This window comes from Blastomyces gilchristii, assembly GCF_000003855.2.
Source record: "Blastomyces gilchristii SLH14081 genomic scaffold supercont1.27, whole genome shotgun sequence".
In the NCBI taxonomy this organism is placed as follows: Eukaryota; Fungi; Ascomycota; class Eurotiomycetes; order Onygenales; family Ajellomycetaceae; genus Blastomyces; species Blastomyces gilchristii.
In genome coordinates, this window is record NW_003101655.1 from 9,277 (window position 1) to 27,771 (window position 18,495).

At 32.6% G+C, this 18,495-nt stretch overlaps 3 protein-coding genes across 3 annotated transcripts in view; 1 reads left to right on the forward strand and 2 right to left on the reverse strand.

Annotated features, from left to right (window-relative positions):
• Positions 1-9,701: 9,701 nt before the first annotated feature.
• Positions 9,702-10,557, reverse strand: BDBG_17830 (uncharacterized protein; the record flags this gene model as incomplete). Its single annotated transcript, XM_031725465.1, has 3 exons — positions 9,702-9,792; positions 10,033-10,056; positions 10,208-10,557. Coding segments are annotated over 3 exons (464 nt in total), but the record flags the coding sequence as incomplete, so codon positions are not given.
• A 4,832-nt stretch (positions 10,558-15,389) lies between these two features.
• On the forward strand, positions 15,390-17,713 carry BDBG_08657 (aspartyl-tRNA(Asn)/glutamyl-tRNA (Gln) amidotransferase subunit A). The gene is made up of 5 exons (XM_031723668.1): positions 15,390-15,627; positions 15,705-15,900; positions 16,003-16,128; positions 16,193-16,368; positions 16,444-17,713. Exons 1-5 carry the CDS (start codon positions 15,483-15,485, stop codon positions 17,370-17,372), a joined length of 1,572 nt encoding a protein of 523 aa, XP_031580925.1. The 5' UTR covers positions 15,390-15,482; the 3' UTR covers positions 17,373-17,713.
• A 52-nt stretch (positions 17,714-17,765) lies between these two features.
• BDBG_08658 (histone-lysine N-methyltransferase Bre2) overlaps positions 17,766-18,495 on the reverse strand; it is a gene marked incomplete at its 3' end in the record, with an annotated part of 3,269 nt that continues 2,539 nt past the window's right edge. The window contains exon 4 of the mRNA XM_031723669.1: positions 17,766-18,299. Coding sequence (XP_031580926.1) covers positions 17,766-18,299 — 534 coding nt within the window. The remainder of the gene's footprint in view (positions 18,300-18,495) is intronic.

Genomic DNA, 18,495 nt, shown 5'->3' on the forward strand with positions numbered 1-18,495 from the left:
TTCACATTTGATCTCATTTGATCTGATCTCATACATTTCTTGGCATGAATTCCACTGAGACTAGTCATTAAAAAAACATGCAAAGTGACTATATATGAGATCTTAAAATGAAATCATGACTTGAAAAAAATGAGAAAGTGATCTCATTTAATCTCATTTAGTCTCATTCTTGACATAAAGTTACTATTTTTAGACATTTTAAGGTTTTTTTTTAGACTATTTTTAATTTTTTAAAAAGTAACACTTTTTGATAACACTCAAATAAGATTTAAAGTCATTTAAAGCAATAAAAATAATTTAAATTGAGAAGTGAAAATCATGATCTCATTTGAAAAATGTGACAAGAGTAGATAGTAAGTCTTACTGAAACAGTATAAGACTACTATCTAATGTTTACCAGCGTGGCCCAGTTGGTAAGACTGATAACTAAGGCCGCACATATTAGAGATGCGTGAGTTTGAATCTCACTACTGACATCTGTCACTTCTTACTCATGAAAGCCCTTATGTAATAGAGGCTGAGCTTAATTAGTAAGACTTAGTACAGAGTAGAACTCTCTACTGTAAGTGAAGTCACTAGTTAAGTGAGATGCTGTGAACACTTATCAGAGTCAGTATAAGATATTAATATCTCACTATTCTACTGTGCACTCATCAAGGTTCTAATGATATAGAGCCCAAGTCTAATATAGTGATTATACACTACTTAAGTGAGTCTCTAACTAGGGCTGTCATTGAAGCCTAGCTCTCTCTTAAATACAGAGAATGATTTTGAAAATCATCTGACTAGCAGGTCTAGATACATATCTAGACTCTAGACAGAGCACTCTGATAGGCTAGAGCCTGCAAGCTCTCTGTCAAGCCCTAATACTGACAGAGAGAACTGCAGTCATCAAGTCTATGATTAGTTTCTAACACAGGGTGAGACTATGACAGCTGATTGATAGGCCTATGAGCATCTAATGAGACTGAGATCAGCAATCAGAAGCTTGATATGTACATTATCAAGTGAGTGATGACAGTCACTAACTAATATCTCTGAAAATTAGTGACTGATCTGAGAGAATGAATGCAGTGATCAGTTAATTATAGAGGGTTAAATGTAATTAGCTTAAGATGCATCCTGCAGGTGACTAGCGCCTGTAGTCTTCAAAAATCACATTTATTCAAAATAATGTGAATAGAAACTCAAATTGCATTTATTCTTATCTTCAAATTGCATTTGAATAAAAAGTTGATTTTATACTGTTTCAGGAGCTGAATTTTGATGCTGAGTAAAAATATGTCATTTCTCATTCAAGCTACTACTGCTTTTTACCTCAAAAGTCTGAGATAAAGTCAAGAGTAGTGATCTATGAAAGAAAGAGATCAAGATATCAATTTAATCTAAGATTTGATATCATATCTGACTCTGATATTCTGATGAGTGATATTATAGATAAAGAGAATGAGTTTAATACTATACAGCTTATAAATATCTATAATGAAAAGTTATTAAAGAAAAATAATAACATCTGAATAATTAATAGAGAATTTCTGAACATAACTGAATCAAGAAACTCTATAATTGCAGGAGATTTCAATGCACATTATCTCTGATGAAATTCAGAATGTAAAAGAGCAGTAAGAGCTGATAATCTGATTGAATGAATCTTTAAGCATTCAATAGATTTAGTTAACAAGTCTGATCAATAAACATTCTTTAGAAAAGACATGAAACAGAAATCTATTATAGATCTAATCTTCATATCATAAAATCTAATAGAAAAGAGACTTGTAAACTGATTTATTAATTCAAATGAGACATCAGAATCAGATCATGAGATTATTCAATTTAATATTGAACTAAGTGAGAAATAAATAAGTGAAAATTCTCTTCTCTCTAATCAGTTTAACTTTGAAAAAGCTGACTGAAAGGCAGTTGAAGAAAGTATAAAACTGTTAAAATCTGAAAGACAGAGTGAGCTGTATTGAAATCCTGATCAAGATATCTCAAATGAAATGCTTGAGAATAGAGTGAAGCTCATTACATCTATTATTCTAATAAGTGTTAAAGATAATATTTCAAAGAGAAAGTCTTCTGAGTATTCAAAACCTTGATGAAATGAAAATATCACATCTAAAAGAAAACAATTGATCACTGCTAGAAGAGATTGAAAGAATGATATAATTTCTAATAAAGAGTTCAAAGCTGTCAGAAATGAATATTTTTCAGATATTAAAAAAGCTAAAACAGACTGCTGGAATAAATTTCTTGAAGAAGTATAAGAAAAAGAAGTTTCTAAAGCTTTTAACTATACTAAAACAAGAAGTGTAGCAAAACTTTCAACTTTAGAATATAAGTTTCAGAATGAATCATATACAGCAAACTCTTTTGAGAAAAAATGTTAAGCTTTTATGAGAACTCTCTTTCAAAACTCATCAGATTCAGATTCAGAGGAAGAGAATATATCACTTCTTAACTATATTGATGAAAATGACTGAGAATAGCCTGATCTTACTTAAGATGAATTAGAGTCAGCTATCTTCTCAAGTTCAGTTAAGACTGCTGCAGGGCCTGATTCAATTAATCACTTGATTATTCAAAATACATACTTCTACTTAAAGAATGAATATTTTGAACTCTTTTTCAATCTCTTGAAAAATGAATATCATTCTGAATGCTGGGGAGAAGTCACTGAAGTGATTCTTACAAAACCTAATAGAAAAACTTCAATTCTCAAGTCATATAGAGTAGTATCTCTATTGAACTGTCTAGAAAAGGTTTTAGAAAAGATAATAGCTACTCAACTATCTTTTATAAGCTCTATCAGTGATTCTCTTTTATTCAGTGAATAAATAAGAGATAGAAAACAGTGTTCTGCAATTGACACTGTTCTCTCAGTTATTCATGATATTCAAATAGCAAAGCATGAGAGTCTGGTCTCAACTGCAGTTTTTATTGATATAAAAGAAGCATTTGATCATGTTTCAAAGTCGAAGTTAATTCAGACATTGAAGATGTTAAAACTGCCACTTTCTCTGTGATTCGGAAGAACGTACGACCGTCGGATAATAACACGGCCGCTTCCGAACTTGCTTATGAATGTAAAGAGGCCATAGCGGCCACTAATTAATTTAGTGTATGATATATAAGAAGCCAGCGTACGCCTGTAATCGTATGCTGGCAGAGGAGACCTTTGAATGACATCTGATAGCATGTCTAAAAACTGGTGAGAAGCACAGACTTCTTCAGAGTGTGATAATTCTATCTATAAAGTAATTTGTAGTTATCATGTCAGTGTGGTTCTAGAACATCTTAAAAGATAGTGTATGAAGAGTGATAAGTGAAAGAGCATCTGATTGATGCTGCTTTGCTTATTGAGGAAAAACTTCACACTCAGATAAATGCCATGTATGCGAACAGATAAGATGTGAGAAAGAGGAATGAAAGTGACGAATCAGATTCAAAGAAGACTGCTCTTCACTCAAAGAGATAAAAGAAGAGAAGTGATCATCACTGAAGTTGTACAATGATAATAGAAATCATATAATAATACAGTGATATAATAATAGACATTATACAATTAATAAGAAATCACTGCAATGAATATCTTTTCTAGTTAATATAAATAATACTCTTCTCTGCTATCTGAACTGAAAGATATACAGAATCTCTTAGAGAGTTTACTTAAAGCAGTAAGAAAAGTAGCTGAAACTGCTGAACTGAAATCAAAGCTTCATATATATACAAGAATTCTAAATGAGATTGAGGCCTTGTATATGCAGTGATAGGCTGAGATGAAAGTTAAATAATAATTGACATTTACTGCAGATCAAGTATTCACTATAAAGAGCTTCACTGATGTAATTATCATTATTAATAAGAATAGAGAAAATCAGATCTTAGATCTACAGTAGAAGATTGAATATTTACATAGATAGATAACTACACTGAATCTGAAGATCTTATTATAATTATTTATAATCTCTTCAGAAGTATATATATTATCAGAGACTGCTGTGCAGAATGAGAATCTGAGTATGAAATATATTAAGTCAGAAGATCTGTCAGAGTCATTAAGCTTTAATAATGACTGAAAAAATGATGCTGTAATTAGCTGGCTAAGTCAGATGTAATCATATTATTAAATTAAATATGAACTCATAGACAGACAGTCAATAAAATTTCAACAAGTCTTAAGATCTGCTATATTTCTATACAGAAAAGTAAAGTCATTATAAATAACTGATGAAAAGATGAATCTCACAGACTTAGAGTGATATCTATTCTTACAAATATAAAATAAGTTTTTCAAATGAATCTTACACAACTTTAAGAAAGTGAATATATAAGATAAGTATTATAAATACTTCACTGAGTGTAGATAAGTAAGTAATCTTATATTATACTTTATATACTTCAGCTTATACTATCTTGCATTGAATGAAAAGCTTTTAACATCTTTCTATTTACAGATCTTCATTCATAATCTTACATCTGAGTTAAGAGTGAAATGAAAATGATTAATCTTATAATCAGATACAGTGAAAGAAGTGTACAACATTCTTATTATACAGAAACAAGTGAGTCAATTATAATAGAAAATACTGTAATCAAGTATATCTCAGCAGAGAATGAGTAATCAGACTTCTATGACATAAGTTATATATCTGAATGTAATGAATCTAGATCTGAATGTTATTATTAAAGCACTGAATTTCTTAAAAAAGAGATTCTCTGAGTGAAAATCTTGATATTATAAGTATCAAGCTTGCTTCAACTGCAGATATTAAAATCATGATATAAAAGATTACACTCAGTGTGTGCAGTTAAGAGAAGTAAGAGAGTTAAAAAACTAGTAGAATCAGTGAGCTTGAAGACACTCACTGATATTCTATAAAAAGTCTTCAAAGTGAAAGAGATGTCTGTATTAGATGACTCTCTGAATTCTATGAATATAAAGAAGAAGCAGGCTTCTGAATGAGATGCAGATGAGAATGATGAAGCAGATACTCATCTCAATATTATAGAGTCTGAAATGTTAATATATAAGAAGCACTTGAGTAAGAATTAAGAGATAACTGTAAAAGTGTTAGCAGATACAGAAGCTTCTATATAATATATTAATAATTATATAATCTGAAGACTGAAAGAAGTCTGCTAAGTGAAGACTTTCTGATGTATAAGATTATCTAATAACTGATATTTAATATTATCTACAAGAGTAAAAGTTCTCTTGCACTTCAGAGAATAATCTTGCTATATTTAAGTATAAGAGCTGTAGAATGTGAAATATAATCTTATTCTTAAACTCAATTAATTTCAAAGATTCAATCTGCAGATTCAATGATGTACATATTATATACAGTTAATCAATAGAAAGAAAATAATTCATACAATTCTATCAACTGATATGAGAAGAACATTTCACATCTCTGATATAGAAGAGTTAAATCTGCTTATATATTAATAAATAAAGAGAATAATTTATAAGATCTTATCTGAAAGTATTCTGTATATCATACAGAATCTGAAAGTGAAGAAAACTAAGATAAAAGATATACAGAAGAATAAGTGTATGAAGAAGCTTCTGAAGAAGTATAAGAAGATCTTCTGAACAGATCTTTCACTAAAATTGCTGCTGAAACAAGAATTTGTACATGAGATTGATACAGAGAATGCAAAATCAGTCAATTAGAATGTATATTCTCTGTTATAAACATATCTTGAAGAACAGAAGTATCAGATCACAGATCTTCTAGAATATAGTCTTATACAACTCTCATCAAACATATAAGACTTTTCAGTTCTATTCATAAAAAAGACAGATGAAGAGTGATGAATGTATATTGATTATCAAGCACTTAACAAGCTTACAATCAAGAATGAATATTCACTATCATGAATTCAATAACAGTTGAATACAGTTGAAAATATCTGATATCTATCAAAGATCAATCTTCTCTCAGAATACTGACAGATCTGTATAGATGAACTGTCAGTCTCATGAACTATATTTAATATGTAATGAAGAAAGTTTGAATTTCTGATAATATTATTCAGTCTGATAAATATATCTATTATCTTTTAAATGATGATGAATACAATTCTTTATAAACAGAATGAAATCTCATATCTTATATATCTTAATAACATTCTAGTCTTTTTAAACTCATATAATGAATATCTGAAGCATCTTAATAAAGTGCTTACAACTCTGACAGAGTATAAGCTCTATATTAAATTAACAAAGTGTATATTTGAAATGAAAGAGTTGAAGTTTGTAGAATATGTAGTGAGTGATAACTGTATATATCTCATTCTGAAGAAATTGAATGTCATAGTGAATTGACTGTGACTGAGAAATGTATATTATATACAACAGTTTCTTGAGTTGATCTCATATTACTGCAGATTTATCAAGAATTTTATACAAATATCTGCATCACTCTCAGATCTCTTAAGAGAAATGAATACAAATCTGTGAAAGAAGAAGTTTCATTCAATCATCTGAAATACTGTATATAAAGAGGCTTTTCTCACACTGAGAGAACATGTAATAATATTCTCAGTGCTTATTCAATCAGATTATGATAAACCTTTCTACATTGAGACAGATATATCTGAATGAGCTATCAGAGATGCTCTTCTACAGATGAGTAAGAATGATAAGCTGCATCTGATAATGTACAATGATAGAAAACTATCAGATGTCAAGCTCAATTACTTAGTGTATAAAAAGAAATTGCTAGTGATTAAGCATACACTGATGTTATGAGATAGATATATTAACAACAGACATATAATAATGATGATTACAGGTCATAAAAGCCTTATCTATCTATAATCAATGATAAAACCTTTCAAATGCTTAGTATATTGAATCTTGAAGTTTCAAGTGTATAATCTTCATATTAAATACTGAAAGAGATTGAATACTGTGATGTCTGATACAATCAGTCACAGACCTGATTTTATAAGTGAGAATTCTACAAATCAGATATAAGAAAAGTTTGTATTAAATATGCTGAGAGAGTGCAAAGAATCAGAATGAGTGAATATTATAATCTCTTACTTAAAGAATGATAAGATATTGAATAATAAGTATCTTATGAGAGTAGTAGAAGAGATGCTTCTGAACTTCAAGCTGAGAAAATTGAAAAATGATGTTATACTTTACTGTGATCTAGAATATATAGAAGCTCTCTATCTAGAATCTTTATTTAGATATGACTTGATAACTTGCATGCACAAGGAATTCAGTCACTTAGAAAGCTCTGAACTCATGAGTGTACTTGAATCAAGAGTATACTAGTCAAGCATGACTGAGAACATTCAGATATATACTCATGAGTGTCTGAATTACCAGATTGTGAAAGAATCTAAGAAAGGATTAGAATGTAAGAAAGTACAATATCAGATAAAGTGTATAATACAACTATTCAAACAATGAGAGATGAATCTCATAGATATATTATCATGAATATCAAATGAAAATTGATGAATAATCACTGCTATTGATTATACTACTGACTGGTCAGTTATGAAAGCAGTTTCAGAGGTGATAGAGAAGATAATAGCAAAGTTTCTACATGATGAGATCTATATTAACTATGAAATACTGTGTGAGATTCTAACTGATAATGATGTGAATCTTGTAAGAGAAGTAATGAGGCATTTCATGAGTCAGTTACAGACAAGACATTGTAGAACAACATTATATTATTCATGAATAAACAGAAAGATGAAACACTTGAATAGAATCTTGAGCAATATGCTGATGAAATATCTAGTGAGCAAGTCTATAAGACTATGAGATAAATATCTCAGACAGGTGCTATTGATCATGCGGATTCAACAGCATGCAGTCTTCAAGTGTTTACTATTCTACCTGTTGTATGAATTGCATCCGCGCATTCTGAAGAATGCTTCAGAAAAGATGGAAGAGGAAATAGTAGTTACAGATGCAATAGTCACAGATGCAGCAGAAACAGTAGTTACAGACACAGCAGTAGCAGTTGTGAATGCAACAGTCACAGACATAGAATCAAGATTGAAAGAGATCAGCCATACACATGCAAAAGCTAATAAGTTACTTCTAAACTAAGCAATTCAATTGAAAAGAATATGAGACTCACTAGTTAAGAAATTGAGTCTCAAGATAAGAATATAAGTTCTTATATATAATGAGAATTCTGAGAAGTTTCAATCTAGATGATTTAAATCATATAAAATACTCAAATCACATTCTCTGAGAACATATGTATTGAAAGAATCAGAGAGACAGATCTTATATAACTTAATCAATGATTCATGACTTATAAAAGTAAAGATGCAAGATCTGAGTGAATTATAATCATCTATAGCACTATTATCAGTATTGAAAAAGAAAAGACTTATAATTGAAAAGTCTTATAAAGTAAGAGAAATCATAGATGCTTATAAATCAGATAATCTCACTTATTTCAATCTTTTTATAATTATAAGAAAAGAATGAGAAGTAATGAAGAAATTAGATGAATATCACACTTTAATAAGTAATGAGACTGTAGCTGATCATATAATAATATATCACAGATAGCAGACACAACATGATAAAGAGTAGTCTCAAAGTGACAGACTTGTATATGAATCAGATTACAGAAGAAAAAGAGATTCAGAGTTAAATTTAACTATTTACATCAGTTCAATTGCAGAGATTATAGAGAATGAACTATCTGAAACATCTGCAGATATATGAAATTAAGCTATCTTAATCTCTGAAGACACTCAGAGATCAGATAAGATTAGTTTTAATAAGCTGTTCACTGTAGTGATCTGAGCAGGTAAAGAGAGACAGTATAATATATGAGATAGAATTATAAAAGATAAAAGCTGCTGAACCTAGTCACTGAACACTGTATTATATAGAGATTGTGTAAGAGTAGTGACTAGCAGATAAAGAAAAAGTATAAGAAAAGAAAAGAAATAATGAATTGATTATTAACTGTAAGAGTTGACTGTAAAAGATAAATGTTATCATATATATCTCATTCATTTTCATACATTACATATTTAATCTATTTTCAACATCACATCACCTGGAAAATACTAAAAATAAAAGAAATCTTAAAACTTGAGATCTGTAAGAAATTTGAGAACTGCAAGCTGCTCTTGTAATAATGCTATGTATGTCTCTGATTTCTCTACTACTCTGTGTACAACATTAATGTCATTTATTGCAAGATTGACTAGAATATCAATATAGAAATGCATACACATACATGTAGAAAAATTGAAGAAGAGTATGAGATCTGCAGAATCAGAAGTCAGGACAGAGAGAGCAGAGATAGAAGAAATAGAAGAAGAAGAAGATACAGAACTGAATAAATAATGACAGAAGTCACTCAAGACTGAATACTTATAATCTGATATACACACAACCTTCTCTGCAGAGAAGAGAGAGAAAGTGACAGAAGAAGCTTGAGAGTGAGAGAGAGTAGTCTCAGTGATATTATCATCTTCAATTAAAATAGTCTCTGACACTGAAGTAACTAAGAACTATTATTAGTGTATGAAACTGTAAAAGCAGAGATAATAATTACTGAATAAATACTCACTAATCTTAGAATTATATACATAATTACAACACACATGAGACTTCTTAGAAAGAGAGAGAGAGACATGAAGAAATACAGAAAGTAGAACACAGTATACAAACAGCTCATTCTCATGATAACATCTCAGATAAGATATATAAGTCTTATATCTATAAATGTAAAAGAGTACAACATCTGTATTTCTATTTCTGAAAACACAGATATCTTTTATCTGTATTACAAAGTCAGATAACAGATATCAGAGAATAGACTGATACAGATCTATTATTCTGAAGAAATTTATCAGAGTAGATATCTCTGTGATATTGAACTTTACAGTTATAAAAAGTTTCTTAGTATCTGTGAATATCATGACTTTATATATAATAAAACTCATAATAATTTCCTCTAAGAACAGAAAAATCAGTGTTAGAAAGAAAAGATGAAAAAGAAAAAGACTTATAATCTTAACACTGTTGAGAGAGAGAGTAATTCTCTGATATGAATAAATAATTATCTCATTATAAATATTTAAAATGAATATAATAATCAGTGTCTGTAACTGAGCTTTAGATAGTTGTATTATATACAGTCTTTATATAATAAATTGTTCTAAGAATTGACAAGAAGAGTAGAAGTGTATGTACTGAGAAACATGATTTATTAAGTCTATACAATATCTTCTTGAAATGAGGAGAGCTGATAATGAAAGCAGAGACAGTAGAACCAGAAGAAGCAGAGATAGCAGAAGTGAGAGAATCAGACACAGAGACAGAGGTAGCAGGAGCGGGAGAATCAGACACAGAGGCAGATGTAGAAGATTGAGAAGAAGAAGTGATAGAGAAAGGAACAGAGAGAGCAGAAGAGAATATGAAAGACTCAGTCACATATAATATAAGCAATTCCTTCATTATTATGTTCTTCAAGTTCTCAATCAATGATTCAATATTGAGTTCACTATTATCAGTAAATGCAGATCTGTCAACATGTGAAGATTCTATATAAATAAAAATAAATATATCAGCATCTGCATTCATGCAAAATTATATCAGAAAACATGATCAGAAACTCACTGAGAAGAAAAATAATTAAGAGTATATAAGAAGATGAAGAAGATATGTCATTTATAATAGTATATTTTAACAATTGTTAGAAGATAAACAAGTTCTGATCATGTTTCATAACACATTACACTTACTGCTAATAAACTGTCTGATATGAACACTATGAGAATACTTGTTATGAGAATAGAGAACTATCATCAGAAACACATACAATGTAATAGATAAACAGATGAAAAGAGTTGAATAGAAGAAGAGATAGAAATCTTGAATGAGATAGTGATATTCAATGATGATAATGATGAAGAAGATGATTGAAGAATGAAAAAAGTTAGTGAATAAGTGATGTAATATAGTAAAAGTCTCTTTGTGAGAATGTATACAGAATACTAGTCAAATCAGAGATAGATCACAAGATTACAAATACTAGTGACACACTAATTCACATGAAGCTAGGACAGATGTTATGATCATGTGAGTGTGACTGAATCTGGTGAGAGAGAATGTAATTCAGAAGAATGTACAACTGTTGAATAATAATGCAGCTGCTTCTGAACTTGCTTACAAATGTAAAGAGGTCATAGCAGACACTAATTAATTTAGTGTACAATATATAAGAAGCCGGCGTACGCCTGTAATTGTACGCTGGCAGAGGAGACCTTTGAATGACATCTCTAATAAAATAGGTTAACTGTTTTATATCTAAAAGAATTATACAACTTTTCTTTGATGAAATGAAACAAGACAAGACTGAGATAAAAATAGAAGTATCATAAGAATCTTCAATCTCACTCATTTTATTTGCAATATACACTGTATATCTATTCAAAAATAGAAATATGAGAATAGTGTGATCTCTGAGTTATGTGAATGATATTGATCTAGTCTACAGCTCAAAAACTATCAAAGAGAATTTGAAAGTAATTGAAGAAGCTGCAAAGGAAATCTTTGTTAAAGCAGATATCAATCAAATTCAATTTGATATGAATAAAACTGAGTTGATTCATTTCTTTCCTAGATTCAATAAGAAAGAACTATCTCTAACTCTTTTAAATAGAGAGATTAAACCCAGTGTAAATGTTAAATAATTAGAAGTATGGTTAAACTTCAAGTTGAATTTTAAATATCATATTCAACAAAGAACTGTCAAGGCAGAAAGACTATTGAATAACATAATCAGACTATTAAATACAGAGAGAGATCTATTCTTCCAGGCTATGAGATAGTTATATATAGTCTGTATTATATCAGTAGCTGATTATAAAGTTTAAGTTTGATGAAATAATCAAGGGAATTTCACTGAACTCTTTCAAAGTCTGTAAAACAGAGTCTTGAAAAGAATTCTGAGAGTATTCAAATCATCTTCTATTAAAGCAATGAAAATTAAAGCTTCAATTCCTTCTTCTACTATTAGATTTGAAAAGGCCTGTATGAACTATACTCTGAGAGTTATAAAGATGAGCTTAAATTATATAATCAGAGAAAGAGTCTCTTCCTCATTTTCATCAATTAACTCTGGAAATGAACTGAATTGAAATAGATTTCTTGATTGAAATGAAAATAATTCTTCAAAGAAAATGTCTTCTCAACTGTACAGACTATGCTCACTGATTAAAAATCAATTTTCTTCTTTAAATGTTGAAAAAGTTGATCATGAGAAGTTATCTCTCTGAAGAGAAAAGCTTGAATCTCTTATAGACTTATAAATAAGTGAACTATCTAAAGAGAAAGAATATGAACAGCATTTGAAGAGAATTTCTACAATAAATATAAAAGACTCTATTCTGATTTATTCAGATGACTCAAAAATGAGAATTTGAATAGATTAGATACAGACATTGCTTATACTGAAGATAATATTAATTTTATCTCAGATTTCTGAAATTTAGACTGTGAATCTAAAGTCTTTGACACTGAACTATTTGCAATAGTGAAAGCTTTCAAACTTATTAAAATAAAGTATCATAAAAGAGAAAATAGTTTGAAAGAGATATGAATATTCTCTGATAGTCAAGCTACTTTAAAAAGACTTAGAAATAGTCAGATTTATAATTATTAAATGAATCTTGAACTGATCTTAAACTCTGTTTTGAAAATTCAAAAGAGAAGAACATCAAAGCTGATAATTTATCAGCACTGAATTTCTGCTTATATGAATATTCATGATAATGAATTGGCTGATTCAGCTGCAAAAAAGAGTGCAGAATTAAGCAGATTTATTCAAAAAATTATGTTCTGATCTTTTATAAAGAGAAAAATAAAAGAATCTTGTTTAGATAAGTGAAATGAAAGCTGGCAGAAACAAAAGAAGAGTATACATTATTCAAGATTTAAAACAAAATCTAAGTGAAAATCTTGTTCAATTAAATGTAAAAAGAAAATATTCTCATCTATAATACAGCTGAAACTAGAACATGACTATTTTAAATCTTATATACAAAGATTTAATGATAGATTTGACTTAATAGAATACTCATTCTGTAATACAAATGAGAATTCTGAGTATATTGTAATACACTGTGCATTATACAATAGTCTCAGAGTCAGATTGAAAGAGAAGTATGATCTAAATTAATTAAATATGAGATTCTTATTCTTAACTGAGACAGGAATTAAATACTTAATAGACTTTCTATCAGAAACTCAAGCAGCTACAAGAAAATGACTAAATTCAGAATTATCTGAATATAAAGAGAAGAAAATCAATCAGATATAGTCTGTTAAAACAGCTATATACTATCTTTTAATAATTTGTTTTGTTACAGTCTCTCTTTATTTTATCTTTTTCTTTCAATTCCTTTCTATCTATCTATTTAATGTGTCTATCTTTAAGACTGTGTTCTCTTTTCCTTTGTCATGATATTGTCAAATGATTTCAAAGTATTAGAAGATATTAAAACACTGCAATTTGTAAACAGTTTTTGTATTCTGAGCTAGAATTTTCTGATTTTGTATATCTAAAATTGATGAATGTATAATAGTTAACTTTACAGATATAGGAAAAACCCTGAGAACTAAAAGTTCTCAGGTAGATATCATAGTCTCTGACTGTATACATCTATAATTGAAAAATAATAATAATAATAACTATCTAATGTTAAAACCATGTAATGGGATCGGTCAAATTGATAATGAAACTATCAAAAAATCTGGTCCTGGTTTCAGACACGGTCACACGGTCAGTCTAGTGAAAATCATGGTCTCATTTGAAAAATGTAACAAGAGTAGACAGTATGTCTCACTGAAACAGTATGAAACTACTATCTAATGTTAAAATCATGTAATGGGATCAGTCAAATTAATAATGAGACTATTAAAAAATCTGGTCCTGGTCTCACACACGGTTACACGGTCAGTCTACTGAAGATTATGTCTATAGACTCAATTTAAGAGTGTTTATAAATAATAAGTATTTCTTATAGAAAAATAGCTTAATTCTGTAAGAAATACTCAAGAATATTCTTCACTAAGATTAATTTATTCATGAGTTCAAAGAGTTTCTCTATTATAAATATAGAGAATAATATTTTATAAGTAATTAATAAGTTCTCTGAGACTTCTTGTATAAAGATTATTTATAATTTAGATAGCTACTTCTAAGTATCTGCAGTAGAGTTTACAGAGATTAAAGTATATAAGTTTCTAGTTTTTTTTAATTATAATAGACAGTTACTGACTGATAGAGCTTGAAATATAAGAATAAGTACTTACAGATAATTATTCAGATGTTTATAGCTTGATATAATATATATTAATAGCTACTAGAAGTATTCACAGCAGAAAGAGAAAATATAGAGACTTAATATATAATAGTATTTAAGCTGAGTTATAAATAGTAGTTGTGAACTTCAGTTTATATAGTTATATATAGTCAAGAGTCACTAACTCTATTAATTATATAAGAGAGAGAAATAGAGATAAAGAATCTATAAAAAGCAGAATTTCTTACACTATTACTCTTTTTCACTCTGTATTATTTTTATTATTTCTTTCACTTTTTACTCTTTACTTTTTTTATTATTTTTATTACTATTTTTTTTATTACTTTTTTTTCTATTACTTTCTATTACTTTCTATTACTTTTATTATTTCTTTTATTTCTTTTATTACTTTTACTTTTTACTTTTTATACTATTTCTATTTTATTTTTTTACAACTCTTTTTCACTCTGTATTATTTTTATTATTATTATTAGAGTAATTAAAGTTATATAAATTACAGAGTTAGTTATTTAATTTTATCTGAATTTAAAAATATATATATATATCATGATATAAAATTATATTATAGAGAATTTAACAGTATATATTATAAATACAGAGATTAAAAATAAATATAAAGAAAAGTATAAAAATTGTAAATATTGTAATAAATATATAAAAAGAGCAGAATGAAAAAAAGAATAAAGATTTGAAAATTAATCTAAGCTGTATAAATCAGAGTATTTAAATATTTTCAATGAAATATATATAATATTATATTACAGTATTTTTTATATAAAAAAGTTAGTTATTCTACAATAAATAATGTATATTAATAAATGTATAAATTGTAATAAATGTAGAAAAGAGTATAAAAAATGTAAATATAGTAGAGAACATTTGTAAAGAAAAGAATGAAAATTAATATCAGATGAACAGGCTCTGCAGCCTGTATGACTGGATTTGATAGGGGTGCACATGATATTTTACTAGGAAAAGTTGGTTTTTAACTCTGTCAAGCCCCATCGGAATAACTATCTTCCGCTCCAAGCCCAGCTCCAAAATAACAATTGATGAAGTTAAGGAGAATTTATTGATTGAAGATTACTTTCAACTTCTTAAATTCACCCACCCCCCAATTATCCGCCGCAGAGACATAAATGTCCCTTCTGCGCGAAGCTGAGAGATGTCTTGCTAACCAGAAGACATATGCCAGCCTCAATGCCTTCATAACTCCGCTGCACTGCGCCCGTCCGGGCCCATGGCGGGACCGCGTGCGGGATGCAGACGTTCGGAGGGAGAGGGGTATGTATGCGCACGCCTATATCTATTCCTTTAGGATATGTGACATTTTATTTCTAATATACTGCTCATCTTTACAGGTGCGGTCAAGTCGCCATTGGACGGCAAATTGGTTGCGATCAAGGATAACATATGCACCCGCGACATGCCCACAACTTGCGCCTCGAGAATTCTCGATTCATACACTAGCCCGTTCAACGCGACTGTCGTAGAGTCCCTGGAAAAAGCTGGGGCGATACTGGCAGGTAAAACGAACTTGGATGAGTTTGGAATGGGGTAAGCTTTGAGGGCTTTTTTTTTTTTTTTGCTAAGGGGGGATATGCTATTTGGAAATGCGGAGGAATTTTGGATGATCTGACTATTGAATGAAACACATAGGTCACACTCCATGAATTCACATTTCGGGCCGGTGAGCAATGTCACAGAAGCTGAAAGGGAGCCAATCTCCCCTGGCGGGAGCTCCGGGGGGAGTGCTATTGCTGTTGCAACGGGTCAATGTTATGCGTATGTTTCTTGATTTGTTAGTCCTTTTCTCGCAGAAATCATCTCCCCTATTAATCCCATACAGCGCATTGGGAACAGATACGGGAGGTTCTGTACGGCTCCCCGCCGCATACACAGGGACTGTCGGGTTCAAACCCTCCTACGGCCTCGTTTCGCGATTTGGTGTGGTAGCCTATGCAAATTCCCTAGACACCGTTGGTGTGCTGGGGTCAAATATCTCCACTATCCGTGAAGTCTTCAGCATGTCCAACCCCCCCCAATATCCCCAACTCAAACCCAACCACCATCATATTCCTCCTAACGAACGCACCGCAGAAACAATAAACCACCCAGACCCCCTCGACCCCACAAACCTCCCCCCAACAACCCGCACCCGCCTCACCACTGCCTTTACAACCCGTCCCTCATCCCTACCACGCTTCCGCATCGGCATCCCAACCGAATACAACATCCACGAACTCTCCCCCGCCGTCCGCACAGCCTGGCAGCTCAGCATAACTCACCTCCACCAGCTCGGCCACTCAATCCACCCCGTCTCGCTCCCTGCCACCAAACAAGCGCTGGCCGCCTACTACGTGCTTGCGCCCGCCGAAGCCTCCTCGAACCTGGCGCGGTACGACGGCGTGCGCTACGGGACGCGCGACACCAGCGCACCCGACAACGCGGGGCCCGGAGGCTATCTGTACGCGCGCACGCGCGGGGAGGGTTTTGGCAGCGAGGTGCAGCGGCGCGTGTTGCTGGGTGCGTTTTCGCTCAGCGCGGATGCGATTGATAATTATTTCCTGCAGGCGCAGCGGGTGCGAAGGCTTGTGCAGGGGGATTTTGAGAGGGTGTTTCGGGTGGGGAATCCGTTGTTGCCGCTTAAGGCTAACACTAAAGCTGATGCTGTGGATGAAGGCGGGGAGGGCTGTTTGCAAGAGGGTGTCGGCGTCGATGTGCTCGTCGTGCCCACCGCACCTACCCTGCCGCCGACGATTGAGTCTCTGAAGCGGGCGAGCGCCGTGGAGACGTATATGAATGATGTATTTACGGTTCCGGCGAGTTTGGCAGGGTTGCCGGCGCTTAGTGTGCCGGTGCCAGTGCCGGTGCAGGCGAGGGGGTTGCTGAGGGATAGCGATGGCGATGGTGATGGTGATGGTGATGAAGCTTTTGGGTCTGTGGGTATCCAGGTCATCGGGCAGTTTGGGGATGATGACATGGTGTTGCATGTTGGGGAGATGCTGGAGGGGATGGAGGTGGAGTAATTAATTGTAGGTGGATATCTGATGTTTTCCTGCCTACTACTGCGAGGTACGGCGAGAAGTTGTATGACTATAGAGCGGTTTTGTATATAATATAGCCATGGGTACAATGGATAGGAGTAGATATGTATTTTTTAAAGTCCTTTTTCTTCATTTTTACTCCATTTACCGCAAATATATGTTAAATTACCCCAATAACTAGAGGTTAATTAGAAGTACGTAGGGTACTCTTTTTTTTAGCAGATTGATGACGACCTTTGTAATCATACAAAACACGCAAATGCTTTTAACCAATATTTCTTTCCATCATATCTTCCATCCCTCCGCCACTCATCGCCATAAACCATGAAGAAGACGTATATACATAGGTATCATACAAAAATATAACCCTACTACTTACATCGACATCTCAACATCCTCAGACACCACCGTCTCGCCCGCAACAGACCCATACTGTGGCGTCCCAACGCTAAGACTCACACTCGTACCATCATCCATAAGCAGCCCAGCAGCCGCGGCTGCACTATCAGTAACACCAGCGCCATCGGCACTGTTCACAGCCATATCCACCGCCGTCGCTGCCGCAGCAGCCTCCGCCGGCGCCGTAGCAGTAGTCCCATCACCGCCCCACCCCATAAACAACGCCTCAATCTCATCCACGATTTCGGCAAGCACGTCCTCGACGATCTGTTCATCATACCTCTCCCCGAAGCTCTTTATAACCTGTCCCTGTCCCGGTCCCTGAGCAATGCCATTTCCATCCATTTCGGTTTCGGTTTCAATTTCAGTTGAGGAGGGCGGTCCAACCCACCACGGCCCTTCAAACCGCGCCTCCACCGCCCCGCCGCCATGACAGCTGACAATAGGGAAATATCCAATCATCCCATCGTCCGCGTTCTCCCTCTTGCCGACGCCGAGGTTATTACTCGCCTGCGTCGCGCGTGAGGCGGGCGGGAGGAACGCGAATAGATCGCGGAACGGGGTGCCCATTTTGACGCCGTTTTTGAAAATTGTGATACTTGACCCTGGCAGGGTGCGAAGGGAGGGGTCTTCTGTGTTCGTTGGGGAAGGGACGCCGTAGGTGGTGTGTCTTTGAGTGAATGCGTAGTCGCGCAAGTGTTTGGAG